The 20,989-nt window shown below is 33.8% G+C and overlaps 1 protein-coding gene across 7 annotated transcripts in view; it reads right to left on the bottom strand.

Annotated features, from left to right (window-relative positions):
* Positions 1-20,989, bottom strand: part of RALGAPA1 (Ral GTPase activating protein catalytic alpha subunit 1) — a 229,977-nt gene continuing 208,988 nt past the window's right edge. For 2 of the 7 annotated variants that reach the window (XM_011376633.2, XM_011376615.2), the window contains exons 39-41: positions 9,553-9,677; positions 8,932-8,962; positions 825-1,351 (exon numbers count right to left, since the gene is read on the bottom strand). In XM_011376633.2, coding sequence (XP_011374935.1) covers positions 8,955-8,962; positions 9,553-9,677 — 133 coding nt within the window. In that variant the 3' untranslated portion in view covers positions 825-1,351; positions 8,932-8,954. Of the gene's footprint in view, positions 1,352-2,776; positions 2,831-8,931; positions 8,963-9,552; positions 9,678-20,989 lie in introns of all 7 variants that reach the window. The other 5 variants (XM_023522344.1, XM_011376598.2, XM_011376608.2 and 2 more) reach the window with 3 other exon arrangements.

The raw sequence follows: 20,989 nt of genomic DNA, 5'->3' as shown, positions 1-20,989 counted from the left end.
TCATGGACATAAGTGATATTTTTATTGTTATTAAATACCATATATATTTTTTCACTGTTACAAATTTGTAGATACTACATGAACGATGATACATAATTTATATTTTATAGTATCCCAGTACGATGTATTTACACATGCAGTTAGTACCAATGTCATGCTACATTTCCTTAGGAGATGGCCGTTCAAAACAAAATATGAGCAAAATGTAAGCAGCTTATCTACTGTAGGAAAATACATCTGGAGGGTGGAATGTATACCAACCTGCACCTGCACGTTCACTATTAACAATATTAGACTCAACTTAGACTCCTGGGTCATGTTCCTTTTCTTTTTAAATACACATAATTTAAGTAACACATTTATATCAGAAAAGTTTTTTCCTTCTTCCTCCCAAGTCCCTCCTTTTTGGTACTTAAGAAAGAACAGATACGCCAGGATCCAGCAGCCAATAATAAAGGGCTATAATCTCAAAAAAAAAAAAAAAAAAGCATTTAACAGTGATACCATTTAAAAAGCAAAACATTAGAAAAATATTTGGAAACTAAACATAAATAAAAGTTCAGCACAGTGATTTTTCTGGTTATTAGATATGTCATGGCATCGTCTGCACAGCCAAGAAATGAGGCATTGTTTTGGAAAGAAAAAGATAATGCCAGAATTATTTCAGTTAGAATTTGAGATGCTAAAAGACCATTTATTTTGTTTTATTTTCATAACATAAATAATCCATACACATTCTGTGTATTAACAGATTTGCAACCTTTGCCATAACTTTAGAAATGCTTAAATTTAAAAATTTACATTTGTAAAAAAATTATATATTTACTGAGCCCATAAAGTTGCAATGGGGCACGATAAATAAAATAATGAGACTATGTGTCCAACTATATTTTGGCTCAAAGTTAATCATGAAATTAAAACTACTTAGACATAATTATCTAGAAAGGTAAAGGGTGTAGAATAAAACTCCACCCCCTACCTCCCCCTCAAAATACGGCAGCTTGGAGTGTGGGGGAAAAAACCAATTGAATAAACAACCCAAATCTAAAATACTAAGTTACAAATTATTTAAATCCAGTGTTTTTAAAAATAAATGCTCAGGAAAAAACATGCATGTTACGGCAAACATGAGAGCCTTAAAGGGTTAACACTGTGTTCATGCAAGGTGGCTGCTGCTGATCATTGCTGGGCTGCTTGTCTCCTTAGGATTTATTGGCTGAGCCGGAAGAACGACGCAGCTTCATGGACATACGACTTTTGCTAGTTCGAGGAGACATTGGAGAGGCCAGGTCAGCCCCATCTACCTGCGTTGCTGTGGGAGTTTCACTGGGTAGAATCTCTGGGTAGGAGCCTGTGGGAAAAAGCAAGAGCATTAGCACAGGTCGTTCATCCAATCTCTCATCCCATAAGAAACAACCTTTTGCCACTGATCTGTAGCAGTGGATCCTAACCCTTAATGAGGTCTTTTGAAAGGAAAGAGCAAGCCCAAAACTTGCTTGTTACAACAATCAACTAATATTTTATTTAACAACCAGTCACCTGGTGGCTCATGTCATATTAGCAAGAAAGCGCCAATCATTATTTCCAGAGCCAGAACCAACCAAGAGAACTCCCCAGAAAAAGCAATGGGAAGCAAAATCTTTGGGCCAGAAAGGACAAGGATCCAAAGCATCATTAGCATGCAGGACTGGCTTAAGGAGCAGGTAAGAAGGACCAATTCCTATCTCTAGGATATAACCAAGAAAAGGGCATTCATTGCTCAAAGTTGAAAATAAGGGTACCAGTTGGTTCCAAAAAGGAATTCACTATGGGACCATGACACATGCTAGGTATTTAAATATGCTTTTAAGAAGGAGCAAGATAAATTCCTGGGGGAAGGAAGAGGACAAGAATTTTCATGAAGGTCAGTCGAAAAAGACAAACTGACCCCTCAAAGTGTCACAATTCAGAAGAGATAAGCGATGCTTTTGTTTTCCTTAACTTAAACTTTGGCAATTACATTATCCAGTCCTAAAAAGTAGGTAACCAATAGAATTAATTATAAAATTTTAAAAGAAAAAAATATATAAAATTTTAAAAGAAAAAAAAACATTCAAATTAGAAAATTCTTCGTCATTCATAAAGTAGGTCTTTATTTCTATGAATTATGATTCTCTAATATACAGTAACTCTGTAGAACTTTGCACACTGTAGGCTCTCAAATATTTCTTGGAACAAGAGCCCTTCTCCCTCCAAAAAAATCTGCAAACATAACAGAATAACAAAATTAAAAAAATTCTGTATATTTTAAGGCACTTTAGATTTTCTGGGTCTAATACACATGAAAAATTTTCTTTGTGTCACAACAAACATCACACAGGTTGCAGGCTTAAATTTACACATCTCTTTACTTTGTAGGGGAACTTTTGGCACGTTTGTTAGCCAGTGTAGCACCTGATGCTTTAAGCTTGGAAATGATTATACTAGCACTTCCGTATAATAAAACATTCACGCCTAAATTGAAGTTATAAATGCTTATAAGGAAACGCAAGACCATTCAATAAGGGATACGAATCCTATTGAGATGTATCACTTTTATTAAGAATGCATCTCGGCAGAATACGTCAAAATGTTTTTAAGGCCAAAAGTTCTAATTATACTTTACGATCAAGGAAAAAATATTATTACTTATAATCCAAGTCAACTGCTGTTCTTTTCAAAGTAACTTCTCCAACATTCTTTTCTAATTGAAATGAGGTTGGCCTTCAAAATACAAGAAAAAAAAATTTCCGTTCACCTTTACTCTTCCTGAAGATCTGAATTGGCTGATACTGGACCCATACTGGAAAACCTAGGGAAGAATATGAATCCATGGCCCTTTTTAGGGAAGCACTGCAGATGGATGGCAGAAGGAAGGTGAAGAGCAGTTGCTCATGCTTTTCTGTAATGCATATTATTCCCAGCCAATCATGAGGCCTTCCCATGTTTGTTTACCTTGAGATGGCCAATGTTTTCTAGCGGAGGTTTTGGGAGGAAGAGAACTATCACTGCATTTCTTTCTTTGTTGTAAATGAAGAAATGGAGTAGCGAGCAGAAGTCAGAAAACAAAAGAGAAGATATATAACAGACATGAGAGACACAGTGCAGAATTTTACAGGTGTTAAATGAGGAGCAGAGAAGAGAGTAATCAGGTTTTTAATATGAAATATAATTGGTCATGCAATGAGTTAGGTGACAATGCCTCACAATGGACAATGCTTTGTAAATTCAAATGTTATACTTACCAACTAACAAAACAAGTTCAAATAGGAAAAAAGAAAAGAAAAAAAAAAGTCTATGAGCGAGTCTATAAACATCTACCTTTCAAAGAGTTCACTGTATTGGCTGGTATGTGATCCTAATCGTTCAGTCAGAAAATCTCTAGAGCTGTACTGTCCAACCTGATAGCCATACCCACATTAGGATTAATAAAAATAAAAACTTGGCATCTTGGTGCATTATCTATATTTCAAATGTTAAGCAGCCACACATAGTTAGTGGCAACCATCCTGGACAGTGCCGATAAAGAACATTTCCATCATTATGAAGTTTTACTGGAGAACATGCTTTACAGTATGTCAAATTCAAAGAATATTTTCTCAAAAGCAGGAATTCCTCCACGTCTTCTTTACTGCCTTCAGGGTGAAAATCCCCCCTTCAGTCAACTGAAAGTCAAATCAGGCTTTTTAGTGTGTGGGGTATATAGCTATGAGTACCTCCTCATGTTTTAGCAGATATTTATGGTATAAACTCAGCAAATCCAAAATGTAAAAATAATTTACAGTGGCTAGATCTCAATTTTAGATGTAAAGAATATAGTGATACCTAGATTTCATTTCATATCCTATTCTGCCTAAGTACTGATTTATATCATCCAAGTAATAAAGAATGCTGATTTAATTATTTCTATGAATAAGGCTTCAAGTAGAAAGTTTAAAAAGTATCTATGGGCTCCTATGTTTACACATACTGTATCTATTACTAACATTTATACAGTACTTACACAGATTACATCTGTATCTTGGTGGTATAATAAATCGATTCATATATTGTGCATTGATTACAATGAACTATTATAGATAATATGACTATGACTGGGGATCTACAGGTTGTAAAAGGAAACTCAAAGGACTGTTATTTATTGTGCCTTTGTTTGCACTGTTTGCTGATAGCTATGACCAGTTTAAAACTGCTGAAGTTATTGGATAAATATAGCCTTTAAAAAATACTGTACTTTGAAAGCGATTCCAATTAATAATGAAGAGGCAATGTGATGTGTCAGAGCATGGGCATGGATTAGACATGGGTTAAATGCCAAGTCTGTCATCATGTTACTAACTGTTAGATATTGGGCAAACTGACACAAGACAGTTTTCTTATTTGTAAAATAGAGACAATCCTAGTTATTTTGCAAAGTTGGAGGGGTGAATGACTACATATGCAAAGATCCTGGCACAGAGCAAGCAGGTACACAGTAAGTGCAGCTATATAAAAAGCTACTAAACAGATAAGAGTGAAAAGACTGAATCAGAGCAGATGAGGCTTACAAAAAAGATAGAAATTAAAAATATTTTTGAAAAAAGGGATTACTTACAAAATATAACTATTGAAATGTGGAGAACACAACACACTGGTAAGTTTAGTTTTGGGGGAATTAGATAATTTATCTACTCTTACGCTGATATTCCTACAAAATATAACTTTATATTAAGGATACATATTATTCAAATAATCTTACTGCTTTAATATTGTTAAAGGAGTTGATAAGTGATTAAGATTAGCATGGATACACCACTGAACGTCATAAAGGAAGTAACAGAATTTAAGATAAAATAATACAGAAGTACAAGCAAACAAGTTTCATTTTAAGACATTCAAGAATTATCATTATTGCAGACTTAGAACATATCAGTATAAGCCTATCATATTTTATCTCCTTACAAATGGGAAAACTGGGTTTAAGATAGATTAATTTATTTGAGATTATGCAGATAATAAATAGCAGAACAAGGATTTAAATCCAGATCAGTCTGATTCCAAAGCCTACACTTCTGCCATGGCAACCTTGAAACTTAAAAAAAAAAAGAAAAAGAAAAAGAAAAAGACTTTTCAATGAGCAGGAAAGTAGAGCCTTCAAAATAAAAATCTTAATGTCTAATTTGTAAATATGACTGTTATTGGGTAATTTCTCTCCTCTGTCTTTCAACAGCAAGAAGAGGCTAAAAATATTTATACTAAATAGGTAATTATGATAGTTGAGATCATGGATGCTGAAATCAGACTCTGGCTTTACCAAAGTACCAGGTAACTCTGGGTAAGCTATTTTTTTTTTTAAATTTCATAGAACTGCCATGAAAATTAAATGAGAGTGCATGTATAGTATTTAACACAGTGCCTAGCACTCAGTAATTGTTCAATTCTTATTTTACTATTTTCATTATAAAATTTGAATGAATGTTCTATAAAGAAACTAAACCTAGTAATTACTGTCATAAAAGGCGAATGGACTTTATTTAAGATGTGATATTATTTGACTCTTGGTCAACAACATAGAAGCCAAATTTCCAAGTTCAAAATATTATTGAAAAGAAAATACAACTGGCTGCTTATAATTTCAAGCTAACCTAGTGATAATATGATTAGAAATCTATTTTTAAAAAAATAGTGAACAAATCTATAGCTTAGAAATTGAAGGAAACTAATTTTCTTGTTGGCATTAACAAATTTTAGGATGGATATATATATCAACTACCTTCTGAGGACCTAAAATATATTCTTTCAGATCATCTCAGAGCCTGGGAAAATAAGAAAAGTTTAAAATAACTTTTAAAGAAGAACACTGAGCTAAAAAGGTTACCTAAAGCAATGGCTAAATTTTGATGATTCATTCCATCCAAAGATTCAAAGAGATGAATCTGACCATCATAATGCTATCCCATCTACATGTGGCAATACAGATTTTGTAAAAAAAACAGTAAAATAGATCAGAATGAAGGAAGATTAGATGCTACTCTTCATCATAATCACTATCTAGATTACTTCTTATCTTGATGACATTATTTCTATGAATCTTATTGCTAATTTTTATATTTATTTAAATAGGAACTTATAAGTTTTCTAAAGGTTAATATACAGTGGTATGCATGTATAGATATATGTATATTTATGTGTGTGTATATATGCATATATAGTCAAACACCAGCCAACCCTTTAAATTTTAAAGTACTAAAATTTCTAATTTGCAGAAAAACAATATATCCAAAGGGAGTTATCTACTAACTCAATTAAAGCAGTAGAGTATTAGAGGTAATTCTAGATATACTACACAATAGACATTAAAAATAATTATGGAAGGTGATATTAAAGACAACACATGAAAAAAATGGGTGTTATTTTTAACGTGGAAATTGACAAAGACAATTTAATATTTATTGTGCACTTTCAGCAAAACAGGATCCTGTTTGTTGGTATTCTATTTCTTTTATTAAAAAAAAAAAAAACTGCTTTAAAAAGACAATGGTAATGGTAGTGAAAAATATCTAGATTTTGAACTACTAATGTAAACTGGCCAAGAAGAAGAGTAATTTCATTTTAAAGCTTAGTGTCAGAGGAGAGGTTTTTTTTCATGAATATAAAAAAAGTTAAAGAAGGTTACAGTAAAACTTTTGATATTTTCCACACACATGCCTGACAAAGATAAAGGGATTTTTTTTTCCTGTAATTTTTTTTTAAAAAAAATATGGGACAAGAACAATCTAATAATGTTTTAATGTAGTTATGGAAGATCAACAAAGTGTGACATCACGATACCTCCCCTCAATGACCTTAGGGATAAAAATAAATTCCCTTAAGTATCAGTCTACAGCCACAGACAGAGTCCATTTTGAGAAAACGCAGTTATGAAATTTATGGATCAACTATAATACACCAAAAATGTTTTTCATATCTATTCAAATACTAAAAATTATAGAAAAATCCTCTTTTGGATTTCAATTACATCACAATTGGTACATTACTGTTAACCAGAAAGTAAGTTTTAGATAATCTTAAATCAAGTTGTCAACTTAAATAGTATTTTTCCATACTGTCCCACTGAATAGAATTATAGGATTGATTATATGATTGTCATACTGGCATTACTTTAAAACAATTTCAAATTATTGCATTAGTATTGATCAGTATTATTTTATATACATAGAGTATGTATAGGATATTTAAGGTTTATTTTACTTGGAATTATGCTACTAGGTAATTTTTTAAAGTCAGGTATATATTGCTAATATGTGGTTTATTTCATGTCTTCTCTCCCATTTTGACTTATAACTTCAAAGGGTGTTCCATATGTACAGGTATGGTTTAGGAAAGAAAATTAAAATCTGAGATGACTGGAAGAAAAAGATTCTTCAGGTAACAATGTTTTTGTTGCTGTAGGAGTAAATATTTTGTTTTTATAATGTGTTGAACTGAAGACTACTCTGCTAAAAATTTCTATGTTTAATAACATTATAAAAGTCTGCAAAAAAAACCCCCAAAATGAATTTGGTAATACTGGACCAAGTTATTTACAGGTAAAAACACCCTCTCAAAAATTAGAGTATATGTTTCTAATGGTTCCTAAAGGCAAAGACAATTTTTAAAAATTAACTGAAAAAAATTTGTAGCATGGTATGAGGTTTATGTTGGAATTCATTACTATTTAACTGTAAGTTTTATGTTAAACAAGTTGTAGAATAAATGATATAGTGAAATACATTAAAAAATGAAGCCAGCAGAGCCTTGATATGGTTGCTGTAACATCTTTTACTTAATGTCTCAGAAAGTAAGACTACTACTTACTTCCCATATTATATATCTGGTGAAATGTGCAGGATAATAGGCAAAATATAAAAAGAACATTAGAAAGAGGAACATGAAAGACTCGAGATGGTAAATAACTACAACATGAAGACTGACAGCCTTTATACATTTAAGGGGAGAAGTTAGTCTGAACATGGTCCTATTATCAATATTTTTCAGTTGTGAAATTTATAGTTCTGCTATATGATACACCAAAGTGTTATTCAAATCTATTTTAATAATGCCTATTTTATCAGATATGCTATTAAAAATGAAATTTCCAGATAGACTTAGTTTTTATTTTGTTGCTAATTCCTGTTAATATCTTTTACCATCTTTTAGTCCACTAAAGTGAATCTTAGATTTTTAAATCTTTCAAAAGATTCAACCTAGTCTAATATAATTTTCTCTGTGCTAGGTCTTTAATATTAATCAAAAGGGCTCTAAGTTTTTTGGTAAAATTATTTTTATAATGGCCTTTAAGTGGTGACAGGAATGAAAGCTTTAATTTCTTCATCAACTAAGCCTCAATTGAGAATTACAGTAATTTTTTTTTTCAAATAAGGCCAGAAAAGGAGTACTGTACCTTATAAATTTGTCTAATATAAAGAAAATTTGTAAAAGAGAACTTGAAGGCTCACTATAACAAAAGTCATCCTTGTATTTCAGGTGCCTAGTACAGTGCAAGGCACACAACAGAATGACTATTTGATGAATTAAGATATCCAATGACAATGCCACACATTACAAAATAAAAAGACACATCATTTCAATTCAGTAGTACTACTTTTTCATGCTGAGAAACGAAAAAGGTCAATACAACAAGATGTAACTAATTTCAGTCAAGGGTTTTTATTAGTTATTTTTATCCCAGAACCAGTGTTAGTGTTTCATGCAGACTTGGGTTAGTAAGCATAATTCTGGAAAAAATTTAGTGACAATTTCTGAAATGTTTAGTACTAACCAGGGCAGTGTTAAGTTTGCTTATTGTTGGAGTTACAAGCTTAGTGCTTGCTAAGTTTTAAAAAAGGAAGTGGGGAAAGAACAAAGAATGTTTTGGTTGACACTTTGTCTTACCTTCAGATAAACAGAACTGATATTTAATGATCTAAAGAGGGAAAATAAAATAAATGAAACAATCATAAGGAGTGCAAAGTATTACAGAATAGGAAGGCCATGAGTCATTTATTTACTTACTGATTTCTTCAAAATTAGTTAATAGTGAAAATGCAGTACCCTCTTATAATCTTTAAATATTATAAAAATTCAGTTTTAAGTACTTCTAAATCTAGACAAGTTATTTAACTTTATTTGTACAATCAGAGATAAGGTAATATTCTTGGCCATAAAATTTGATCTTCTAAAGTTGACAGAGTGCATGCTCGACTTGTTTCTTTTGCAGATACTTCAGTAATGATTCCATGAAACACAACAGTCACCTCCCACTCTCTCAGATAAAATGTGGTGCATGTACTTTCATGAAGACTGTTGACTTTTAAAGAAACTCCATTTAGGTAAAAGAAAGTATAAATCAAATTTATAGGCCAAATTCAAATATTAAATAATGATGAAAAATATATTCCAATGATTGGAATTTTATTCAACCAAGTTTTCCATTTTAAGAGTTTTTAGAACAAAAGGGTATTGCATTTTAAGTTCCAGTAATGACAAGTAACTAATACTTGTTTTTAATCTTACCGGCATCAGCTGGTAAATGATGGTAGGGAGCTGGAGAAAAAACCTGTGCTGCAAAATCTTCAAATGTCGTTGGTTCTAAGTGATGCTGGACAATTGTTTGCAGGTATCGCGCTCTCTCCTCATAGCTGATTTCCTTTAGTTAAGGATGAACTTAAAGGCAGCTTACATTGGAAAAGAATAAATCTCATCAAAAAGGACTACTGTGATTGCTAAGCCATTAATAAATATAATTATTCACAACTGTTCTTGCATATATGAAAAGCATGGCTTTGTAAAGAGTAAAAATGCAGTTTTTAACGTAAGTTTATACTTCAGGATACTGCTATAAATGGCAGCTTAACAGGGAGTCATTTATCAGAAAATAATTATAATACTAAACTGTTGGAAGAGAGGTAAAAGTTTACTTGAGAAAGGATTCCACTGCTATCAGGTCAGCCTAGGCTCATTTTGCCTTTTTAATCAGCTTCGAGCTGCAGATTTACTCTGAAAAGCCACACAATAAATATTAAAATGCTGCTTAAAATACTACGTCTGAGATTCTATCTTTCTCATTTGTAAAGATTTATTGTGAAAAATTCCTGCGTATCTTCCTTTTTTTCTAAAATCTCTGCATTTTCCCCCAACAATTGTTCTTATTTTGAACGGAAGACTACTGTTGCTCTAATCCTTGAATAACTCCATGCGGTTAAGATAAATACATAGTTGAATCTGTATGTCAGGAAAAAATACCTAGTCAATTATAACACTGAAACAAGCAGGAATATTTGCAAAGAGTCCACAGGACTCCTAAATGCTGTCTAACAAAGCATCTACAGGGCACTGACACTGACAGAAAAATACTGTACTTCCCTTTCACCACATTTCCTTCTCAGATATTATTGACAAGCAACCAGTACCTTGAAGTGTTGTTGCTTTTGAACAACCCACTCCAGGCTTCCTGTTTCAGCAGGCCTGATTGTGCTGTTAGCACAGAGAGGGCGAGAAAGAGAGAGAATATTTCTGTTGTTCACGAAAGCAACTATGGAAATGGCTGTCAAAATGTAGAGCAGCAGGCAGCAACATACAATTATCAGGAAAAACTCACATGCTGACTTCATGTCGTATAGTTCCTGAACTGAGAAATCAGTTAACCTTTCTTCTACAACTTTTAAAAGTTTTCCTGCTGTACTCAGTGTGCTATGTTGATAGGCTTTACACAAGACATTTAAATAAGTATATTAAAAAAATTTGACTATTGGTTCTTTTTTCACTGATTTTTTCCAAAAATTTTAATATTTTCTCCTCAAAATTCCTTTTTTAAAAAAATTGCAATTCAATTATTGTAATTTTACAATTCTAGAAATTGTAGCCCAAGTCTACCACTGAGACCAAGAAAAAAATTTGAGAAAGATAATTAAAAATGCTAATTCAGTGGAGATACCACAGCCAGTTACATTTACAAAAGGTTATTAAGACATATTCATTAGGTGCTTGACTTACACTGTAATGTCTTTTGTGCCCTAAATGTCTTGAGTACGCTCCTTGTATTACAATTTATGTATCAAATATTGAAATAATCTGAATCCCAATTCCTTGCTATCCATTATTTTTAATACTATACACTGGGGCTGAACTTCAAAATAATTTTACTTAGGAAATGGGTAGCAACACAAGATGCTATATTAAAATGACAGTGATAAGGATGTTATGGAAAGATCATATAGACATTTTTGAGTGTTAACATAGAAAAGAAATATAGTACACTTTCAAAAGAGGGTGTATAGTTATAAATGGAAGAGGATGAAACTGATGGTTCAATCTAAATAATACCACATATCTCACAACTTGTTGGAAAGTACTTTTTTCATTGGGGGAGATTCACAGCTGCCGAATTTTCTGCAGTTAATAGAGTCCTTTGATTCACAGCAGTGCCCCTTGTACAAAAAATACTGGCCTTTGTGTATTACCAGAAACTAATTTTCTATTTGGCTGAAAAGGGAAAAATGGGGTTATTGCTTCTCCCTCCTACAGAGCTTTTCATTATGCCTGATGCACTCAACTTCTAAGCTCTTCTGAGAAAAAAAATAACTGAAGAGGCAAGAGGTAGAAAAATGAGCTTGTTAGCACATTAGAAGTGAAGTATCTTGGTGGGCCCTAGAAATTCCCAGTGGTGTGTTAACTTATCACTCTATGCATGCTGGCACTGATAGTCTCCCAATTGATCACTCTCTTTTCGCACCAAAGGTGCTGCCAGGAAGCAAAGGCTGAAGGCCCACAGGAGAACAGTCTGCTATCAAAACAAGCTGTTTTTAAAAGTCTGCTTGAATGGGTAAAATGCTTCATGAAAAGTAGGGTGGAGACACCTACCTGCTTTTAAAATGCTCTACTTTTAGAGGGCCTATAAATGAAATATTTTACTTTATCTTATTATATTTAGAATTTACACAAAAATTAAGCAAATGTTAATATTTCTAAAGCAGGGAGGACATTTCCAGCATAGTAAAATTTATTAAAGCAAGAAATGACTATCTAGGTAAAATACATTTTAGAGTATATAATTCTATTTCACTACATAAAAGGTGATTTATTAAGCTCTGAAGAAACCTTAACATAAAGCTATACGAGCTAAAAATTTCCAAATATAATGTACTCATTTTGTATAAAAACAGGACGTATTTAATAAAATTACAAAATATCTTCATTAGTGAAAACAATGCTTTTTTTTCTAAAATGACATAAAGAAGGAATCATGGTTGAATTTAAATGAAAAACCAACACTTATTAGGCAAGCTAATGTCTGAAGTTTCCTTTTTGGGGGGAGTTATCTTCAGAAAACAGTGTTTAGCTTAGTAAATAATTATAGTCTATGGTAACTCACATAAAAATTCTTTATAATTTTTGAAATTTGATGTGGCTAAATGAGATCAAAACAAACCAACTCAATCTATAGTACTCACATCTTTCCCCCTTTTTACTTCAGAAAACATAGTATTGAAGTGATTTAATGAACTCTAAGTACTTAAACCATAGTCCTGAGTCCACAAACAAGGTTCATGTGGTGACTGAGATAATGATAAAGTTCCAAACAGTGCTGGATTATGGTAACCATAATCCAAAGTGGTTAATTCTTGTATCTCCTTATAAGAGGTTAGACACTTCTTAAAAGGCAGCTCTCTAGGGAAGAGTTATTAGTACTTACAAAATTGAGTGGCATATACAAACTTGATGGGTAGCACCAACAGGATAGCTCAACTGTATTCCTACTGTGAGTGCCTGTTGCCGCTGGCACTGAAATTAAACTGAAATGGGTGAGATAGAAAAAAAGATAATGGTATACTAACAAATCCAGAACAAAATTTAAAGTACAAGTCTAAGTTGAATTAAGAAGGTTTTTGTTGTAAATTTAAAACCACCCAAGCCAAAACTAGCTAATAAAAAAAACATTTGATGAGGGAGACTTTTAGCTGGTAGGAATCTTTAATACAGAACTAGCCAATCAAAAGAAATAACACACAGGTGCTGCAATCACAGCAATATAATTATCCACTAATCCTCCTTCTACTTTCAGCAAAAGCAGAAAAGGAGGGAAGGAATATTACTATTCTAAAAATAATAAAAGGAACCAATATTTTCTATAGTATAGTTTAAATCTAATCTGTAATTCATAAAATTAACATTATTCATTTTAAGTAGTACTTTTGATTTTAAACTTATATATGAAATTATTTGTGGGCCTCTGTCACTGTGTCAAGACCAGCTGTCAAATTGGGGTTCTATTTCAGCCCAGTCCTGGAAAGTCCTGAATTCTCTGCCACAGTTTACCTGTATGTTAAATGGGGATACCACCAGCTGCTCCTATTTATGTCATAGCAGTGCTAAAGATAAAGGATATAAAAACCCAAAAGTCCCCTGTACAATTGTGCTGAATAAAGTTTATTTTGACCTTTGGGTCGAATGTTTGTAAACAGCAGGTGCTGTTTTCATGAGGACAATTTTCAATGTCAGTTTAAGAAATATACTTGTATTCATGTCCAATAACTCTTTGTAATATTTGTAGTATGTACAGAAGGACTTTGCACTTACCTGAATGTGAGGACACTGATTTCTAATGAGAAAAAGATAATATGAAAAAATACTGCAAAGGTTAATTAGTACCACATTACTAATGTATAGAAAGAATAAATAAAAGGGAGATTTTGTTTTAACAAAGCAACAACCCTTCATGCTCCACAATAATTTTCTTAATATAATTTTGAATTGCTTTTTCTGTCAGGCAAATTTTTCAGTTTTGTGATCACTACTTCCATGGCAAGCCTAGTAGGATGCACAAACATTTAGCTCAAATGTAATTTGTGGGTACTTTTGGTCAAGATGGTGGAGTAGGTAAACAGTGTGCTAGTCTCCTCCCACAAGCACACCAAAATTACAACTAGTGAACAACCATCACTGAGAACCATCTGAAGACTACCTAAATAGAAGTCCTATAACCAAGGATATAAAGAAGTTACAAGGAGATTCACAGGAGGGCTGGAGATATAGAATAAGCAGGTTCCTTACGATTAAGAATCGGGAGAGATCTTGGATGAGAAGGTCCCCTTTGAGGAGTAAGGGGTCCCAGCCCCACACCTGGCTCCTTAGCCCAAGGCACCAGTGCCATGAAAAGGAGTCCCTATAACATCTGGCTGTGAAAACAGGCAAGGATTGCAGATGAGTGAGACAAAGGGCTGCTGGAATCCTAGGCAGTCCTCTGAGGAGCCTTGCACAAACTCAATCTCTTGCACCAACTGACTTGCTCTGGGTTCCAGTGCAGGGATGGGAGCCTGAAGAGCAGCAGGGACATATGGGGAGGAACTGAACTGACTGGCTTCAAGGTGAGGGCTGGAGGGGCAGGGGTCAGGGTGGCTATCTCTAGGGACAAAGCACTGGAAGGCGCCATTGCTCCTTTGTTGAGCCCTCCCCACCTTTATCCATTAGCACAGAGGGGTGCCAAATCTGAGCTCTCCATTAACCTGGCTAATGCTGCTCACCCCACTCTGGTGATTCTGAGACCCAACCAACAAGCGCTTCCAGCCCACGCTGCTTCCAGTGACTTTTCCATAGGAGCGGCCTACCTCGGCTTGTGCTGCAGACTTGCCTAAAATCTCTCAAGGTGTCCCATACATATTGCTAAGCAGCCCCAAGCCCAGCAAAAGCAGTGATCAGTCTCAACCTGCATTGTAATTCCCATCAGTTGGTCCCAAGCCCAGCATAAGCTTCAGTCAGTGTTGGACTGAAATGTAGCTTTAACTAAGCAGGTTCCAGCACCAGAGGTGGCTGGTCTTAGCTCACATCATTGTCCCCTGCAAAGAGTCCCAAGCCTGGTACTACTGGCAGCTGGCCTTAGTTTGCAGCACAGCCTCTCCCAGATGTCCCTAGGCCCAGCACAAACAGCAACCAACCTCAGATCACTTAGCTCCCATTACATGGCCCAAAGCTGGGCATGAATGGCGGCTGACCTTGGCCTGTACTGGAGCGCCTCCCTTGAGGCTCCAAAATGAACATACCTGGTGAATGGCTTCAAACCATACCAGAGCACCACCAAACCAGCTCCACAAACGACACTACCAAAGCGTGGACTCAGCTGGCACCAGAGCCCCACTAAAGCAAGTTCTGCTCCACAGGGTCAACCCCGTGCACAACAGCTTGTCCACTGTAGTCATAGTCAGTCAACTTGAAGGTCAATCCCACCCACTGATGTGTTAACAATAATCAAGGTTCAACTACAAGAGGAGGGCACACAAAACCTACACAAGGGACACTTCTGGAGTACCCAGCTCAGGTGAACAGGAAAATTGTGCCACTGGGCTTCACAGGACACCTACTACATAAGGCCATTGTGCCAAGACAGGGAGGTGTAGCAGATCTACCTAATACATAGAAACAAACACAGGAAATTGGTCAAAATAAGGAGGCAAAGAAACATGTTCCCAATAAAAGAGCAGGACAAAACTCCACAAAAAGAACTAAACAAAATGGACACAAGCAATCTACCAGATAGAGAGTTCAAAACGATGGTTATAACGATGCTCAATGAACTTAGGCAAAAAGTAAATGAACTCAGTGAAAAGTTACACAATGAGACAGAAACCAAAAAAGAACCAGTCAGAAATGAAGAATACAATAACTGAAGTAAAACTACATCAGAAGGTATCAAAAGTAGATTAGAAGAAGCAGGAGATCAGATAGGTAATATGGAAGATAAGGTAATGGAAAACACCCAATTGGAACAGCAAAAAGAAAAATTTTAAAATGAGGATATTTTAAAAGACCTCTAGGACAACAAATGTGCTAATATTTGCATCACAGGGGCATGAGAAGGAGAAGAGAGCCAAGAGATTGAAAACCTATTTGAAGAAATGATGACTGAAAACTTCCCTAACATGAAGAAGGAAACAGACATACAAGTCCAGGAAGTGCAGAGTCCCAAATAAGATAAACCCAAAGAGGCCCAAATCAAGACATATCTTAATTAAAATGTCAAAGGTTATAAACAAAGAGAGAATCTTAAAAGCAGAAAGAGAAAAGCAGTTACATGCAAAGGAACTCCCATAAGTCTATGAGCTAATATTTTAACAGCAACTTTGCAGGTCAGAGGGACTGGTACAAATTATTCAAAGTGATGAAAAGCAAGGACCTACAATCAAGATTACACTATCCAGCAAGATTATCATTTAGAATCAAAGGAGAGAGTTTCCCAGACAAAAAGAAAAGCTAAGGGAGTTCATCAACACTGAACCAGTATTACAAGAAATGTTAAAGGGATTTAAGTAGAAAAAAATATTAAAAATATAAATGAGAAAATATAGGAAAGAAAAAAATTTTGACAGAGAAACAGTAAAAGCAGTGGATCAACCAACTATAAAGCTAGTATAAAGGTTAAAAAGCAAAAGTAGGAAGATCATGTGTAATTATTAGAATAAATTAAGGGATACACATAAACATACACAAAAGATATAAAAATGACAAAACAAATGTGGAAGGGGTGAGTAAAAATGGTAGTCAATAATATCAGAGTTGAAATAAATGAAATAGTCTAAAAAAACTTAAGGGACCATTAACCTAAAATAAACTGCTATAAACATAGCTTGGTATATATTAACACATGGTAACCATAAACCAAAAATCTACAAGAGACATGTAAGAAACAGGAGAAAGGAATCTAAACATGACACTATAGAAGAGTATCAACATACGAGAGATCCAGAGAATAGGAAAGGAAGAGAACTACAAAAACAATCAGAAAACAAATAATAAAATGGCAATAACTACATAGCCATCAATAGTTACTTTAAATGTAAATGGATTAAATGCTCCAATGAAAAGACATATGGTAGCTGAATGGATAAGAAAACAAGACTTGTACATATGCTACTTACACAAGACCCAGACTTCAGACTGAAAATCACACAGACCAAAAGTACAGGTATGGAAAAAGATACTTCATGCAAGTGGAAACAAAAAAGCTGGAGTAGCAATACTTACATCGGACAAAAAAAGACTTTAAAGAAAGGGCCATAAAAAAAAAATAATAAAGGGCTGTAACAAGAGACAAAGAAGGGCATTTCATAATGATAAAAACATAAATCTAAAAAGAGGACATAACTTTGTAAACATCTACATATCCAACATAGGAGCACCTAAATATATTAAGCAAATACTGACAAATGTAAAAGGAGATTGACAGTAATACAGTTGTAGTAGGAGACTAACACCCCGGTGACATCATGGATAGATCATCCAGGCAGAAAGTCAACAAGGAGACAGTGACCTTAAATGACACATTAGACAAGATACTTAGTTGATACTTTTAGGACATTACACCCCAAAGCAGTAGAATATACACTTTTTTCAAGTGCACATGGAACATTTTGCAGAACAAACCACATGTTAAGACATAAAACAAGTCTCAAATTTAAGAAGACTGAAATCATATCAAGCATCTTCTCTAATCACAATGGTATGAAACTAGAAATCAATTACAAGAAGAAAATTGAAAAACAAACACATGAAGGGTAAATAACATGCTATTAAATAGTGAATGAATTAACAAGATCAAGGAACAAATAAAAAAATACCCTGAGACAAATGAAAATGAAAAGACAATGATCCAAAATCTATGGGGCACAGCCAAAGCAGTTCTAAGAGGAAAATTTACAGTAATAAACAAGAAAAACTAATTTTATACCTAAAGAAACTAGAAAAAGAAGAACAAACAAAGCCAAAATGAGTAAGAGGGAAGAAATAATAAAAATCAGAGTGGAAATGAAGAGAGTCTAAAAAAACAATAGAAAAGATCAATGAAACCAAGAGCTGGTTCTTTGAAAAGATAAACAAAATTGATAAACTTTTAGTCAGACTGAGATGGAGAGGGAGGGAGGGGGAGAAGAAGAGGGAGAGAACGCGAGCGTAAACATGAATAAAATCAGAAATGAAAGAGAAATGACAACCGACACTATAAAAATATAAAGGATAATCAGGAAATACTATGAACATATGTCAACAAATTGGACAACGTAGAAGGAATGGATAAATTTCTTCCTAGAAACATATAATCATCCAAGGCTGAATAAGGAAGAAACAGAAAATCTCAACAGACCATTAACTACTAACAGAATTGAATCAGTAATTAAAAAACTCCCAACAAACAAAAGCCCTGGACTAGATGACTTCACAGGTGAATTTCACCATTCAAGAAAGAATCAATACCTATCCTTTTCAAACTATTCCAAACAAAACAAAACAAAACAAAACAAAACAAAACTGAAGAGGAGGGAAGCCTCCCCAAACCATTTATAAGGCCAGCATAAACCTGATACTGAAAGCAGACAAAAACACTACAAAAAAGGAAAATTATAGGCCAATATTACTGATAAACAAAGATGTAAAACTCCTCAACTAAATATTAGCAAACTGAATTCAGCAATACATTAAAAGACCATATACTATGATCAAGTGGGATTTATTCCTGGGATGCAAGGCTGGTTAAATATCTGCAAATCAATTAATGTGATACACCTCTTAAATAAAATGAAGGATAAAAATCATATGATCGTATCAATAGATGCACAAAAAGCACTTGACAAAATCCAACATCCATTTATGACAAAAACTCTCAGCAAAGTGAGAATACAGGGAACATACCTCAACATAATAAAGGCCATATGTGACAAACCCACAGCCACAGCTAACATACTCAATTGAGAAAAGCTAAAAGCATTGTCCTTAAGACCAGAAACAGGACAAGGATGTCCACGTTCACCACTTTTATTCAACATAGCATTGGAAGTGCTAGCCACAGGAATGAGACAAGAAATAAAAGGCATCTGAATTGGAAAGGAAGAAGTAAAACTGTCACTATTTCAGGTGACATGATACTATATAGAGAGAATTCTAATGAAGCTACCAAAAAACTATTAGAATAAATGAATTCAGTAAAGTAGCATGATACAAAATTAATATTCAGAAATTGGTTGCATTTTTATACATCGATAATAAATTATCAGAAAGATAAATTAAAAAAATAATCCCATTTACAACTGCATCAAAAACTCCCCTAGGAATGAATTTAACTAAGGAGGTTAAAGACCTGTACTCAGAAAACCATAAGACATTGAATAAAGAAATTGAGGAAGGTATAAATATACTGTGCTCATGGACAGGAAGAATTAACATTGTTAAAATGCCCATATTATCCAAAGCTATCTACAGATTCAATGCAATCCCTATCGAATACCATGGCATTTTTCACAGAACTAGAATAATCCTAAAATTTATATGGAACCACAAAAGACACTGAATAGCCAAAGCAATCTTGCGAAAGAAGAACAAAGTTGGAGTTATCATACTACCTGATATGAAACTATACTAAAAGGCTATAGTAATTAAAACAACATGGCACTGGCATAAAAACAGACAGATCAATGGAACAGAACAGAGTCCAGAAAAAAAACCCGTGCTTATATGGTCAATTAATGAATGACAAAGGAGGCAAGAATATACAGTGGGATAAGGACAGTCTATTCAATAAATGATGTTGGGAAAACTGAACGGATACATGGAAAAAATGAAACGGGATCATTTTCTTACACCATACAAAGGAATGAACTCGAAATGGACTAAAGACTTAATGTAAGACTCAAAACCATATAACTGCTAGAAGAAAACATAGGCAGTAAACCGTTCGACATCACTCTTAGTAATATTTTTTTGGATATGTTTCCTCCGGCAAGGGAAACAAAAGAAACCACTACTAATCATCAGGGAAATGAAAATTAAAACCACAATGAGATATTATCTTATATCTGTCAGAATGGGTATCATCAAACAAATGTTGGCAAGGATATGGAGAAAAGGGAACTGTCATGCACTGTTGGTGGGACTGGAAATTGGAGCAGCCACTATGGAAAACATTAGTGAGGTTCCTCAAAAAATTAAAATATGACCCAGCAATTGTACTTTTGGATATTTATCCGAAGAAATTCAAAAGACTAATTCAAAAAGATACACACATCTTTATGTTCACTGCATCATTACTTACAATAGCAAAGATATAGGAGCAATCTAAGCATCCATTGATAGATGAATGGATAAAGATATGGTACATATATACAACAGGATATTACTCAGCCATAAAAAAAGAAGGTAATCTTGCTATTTGCCGCACTATGGACGGACACAGAGAGCATTATGCTAAGTGGAATGTCTGAGAAAGACAAATACCATATGATTTCACTTATATGTGGAATCTTAAAAACAATATAAATGAACAAACAGAAACAAGCTCACAGATACAAAGAATAAATTAATGGCTGCCAGCTGGGAAGGGGTTTGGGGAATGGGTGAAAAAAAGGGAAGGGATTAAGATGTACAAATTGTCAATTATAAAAAGTCACAAGGATGTGAAGTACAGCATAGAGAATATAGTTGGTAATATTGCAATAACTATATGTATGGTGTCAGATGGGTACTAGATAGAGTAATCAATTTGTAAGTTATATAAATGTCTAATCACTATGTTGTACACCTGAAACAAACATAGTATGTCAACTATAATTTAAAAAGAAAATTAAGTAATTTGTGACTAGTGTCCCCAAAATGGAAATTTGTGTATATGTATATATATGTATGTATGTATATTGTATATTGCAAGAATATAATTTTTCACAAAAAGGAGTCATAAAAATTATAATTGTAAGCAGACTTCAAAGACATATCACTGTTTAATTTCCTCTTAAATTCAGGTTTAATGTTTTGTTTCCTAATAAGAAAAAACTATTAACTCCTTTTTAAGTAAAGGCAAAGTATACAGTGTTTAGATCTGTGCTGAATATCATAGCCTCAGGGATTTAAGGCCCTGAAATTCCTAATTTAGTAAGCACTTGCTTACACTCTTACTTCTGTGGTTTCTTTGTAGTTTTAA

This window comes from Pteropus vampyrus, unplaced genomic scaffold (genome assembly GCF_000151845.1).
Source record: "Pteropus vampyrus isolate Shadow unplaced genomic scaffold, Pvam_2.0 Scaffold10, whole genome shotgun sequence".
Lineage (NCBI taxonomy): Eukaryota > Metazoa > Chordata > Mammalia > Chiroptera > Pteropodidae > Pteropus > Pteropus vampyrus.
Note: the sequence above shows the minus strand (reverse complement) of the source record. Positions and strands in the feature narration are given on the sequence as shown.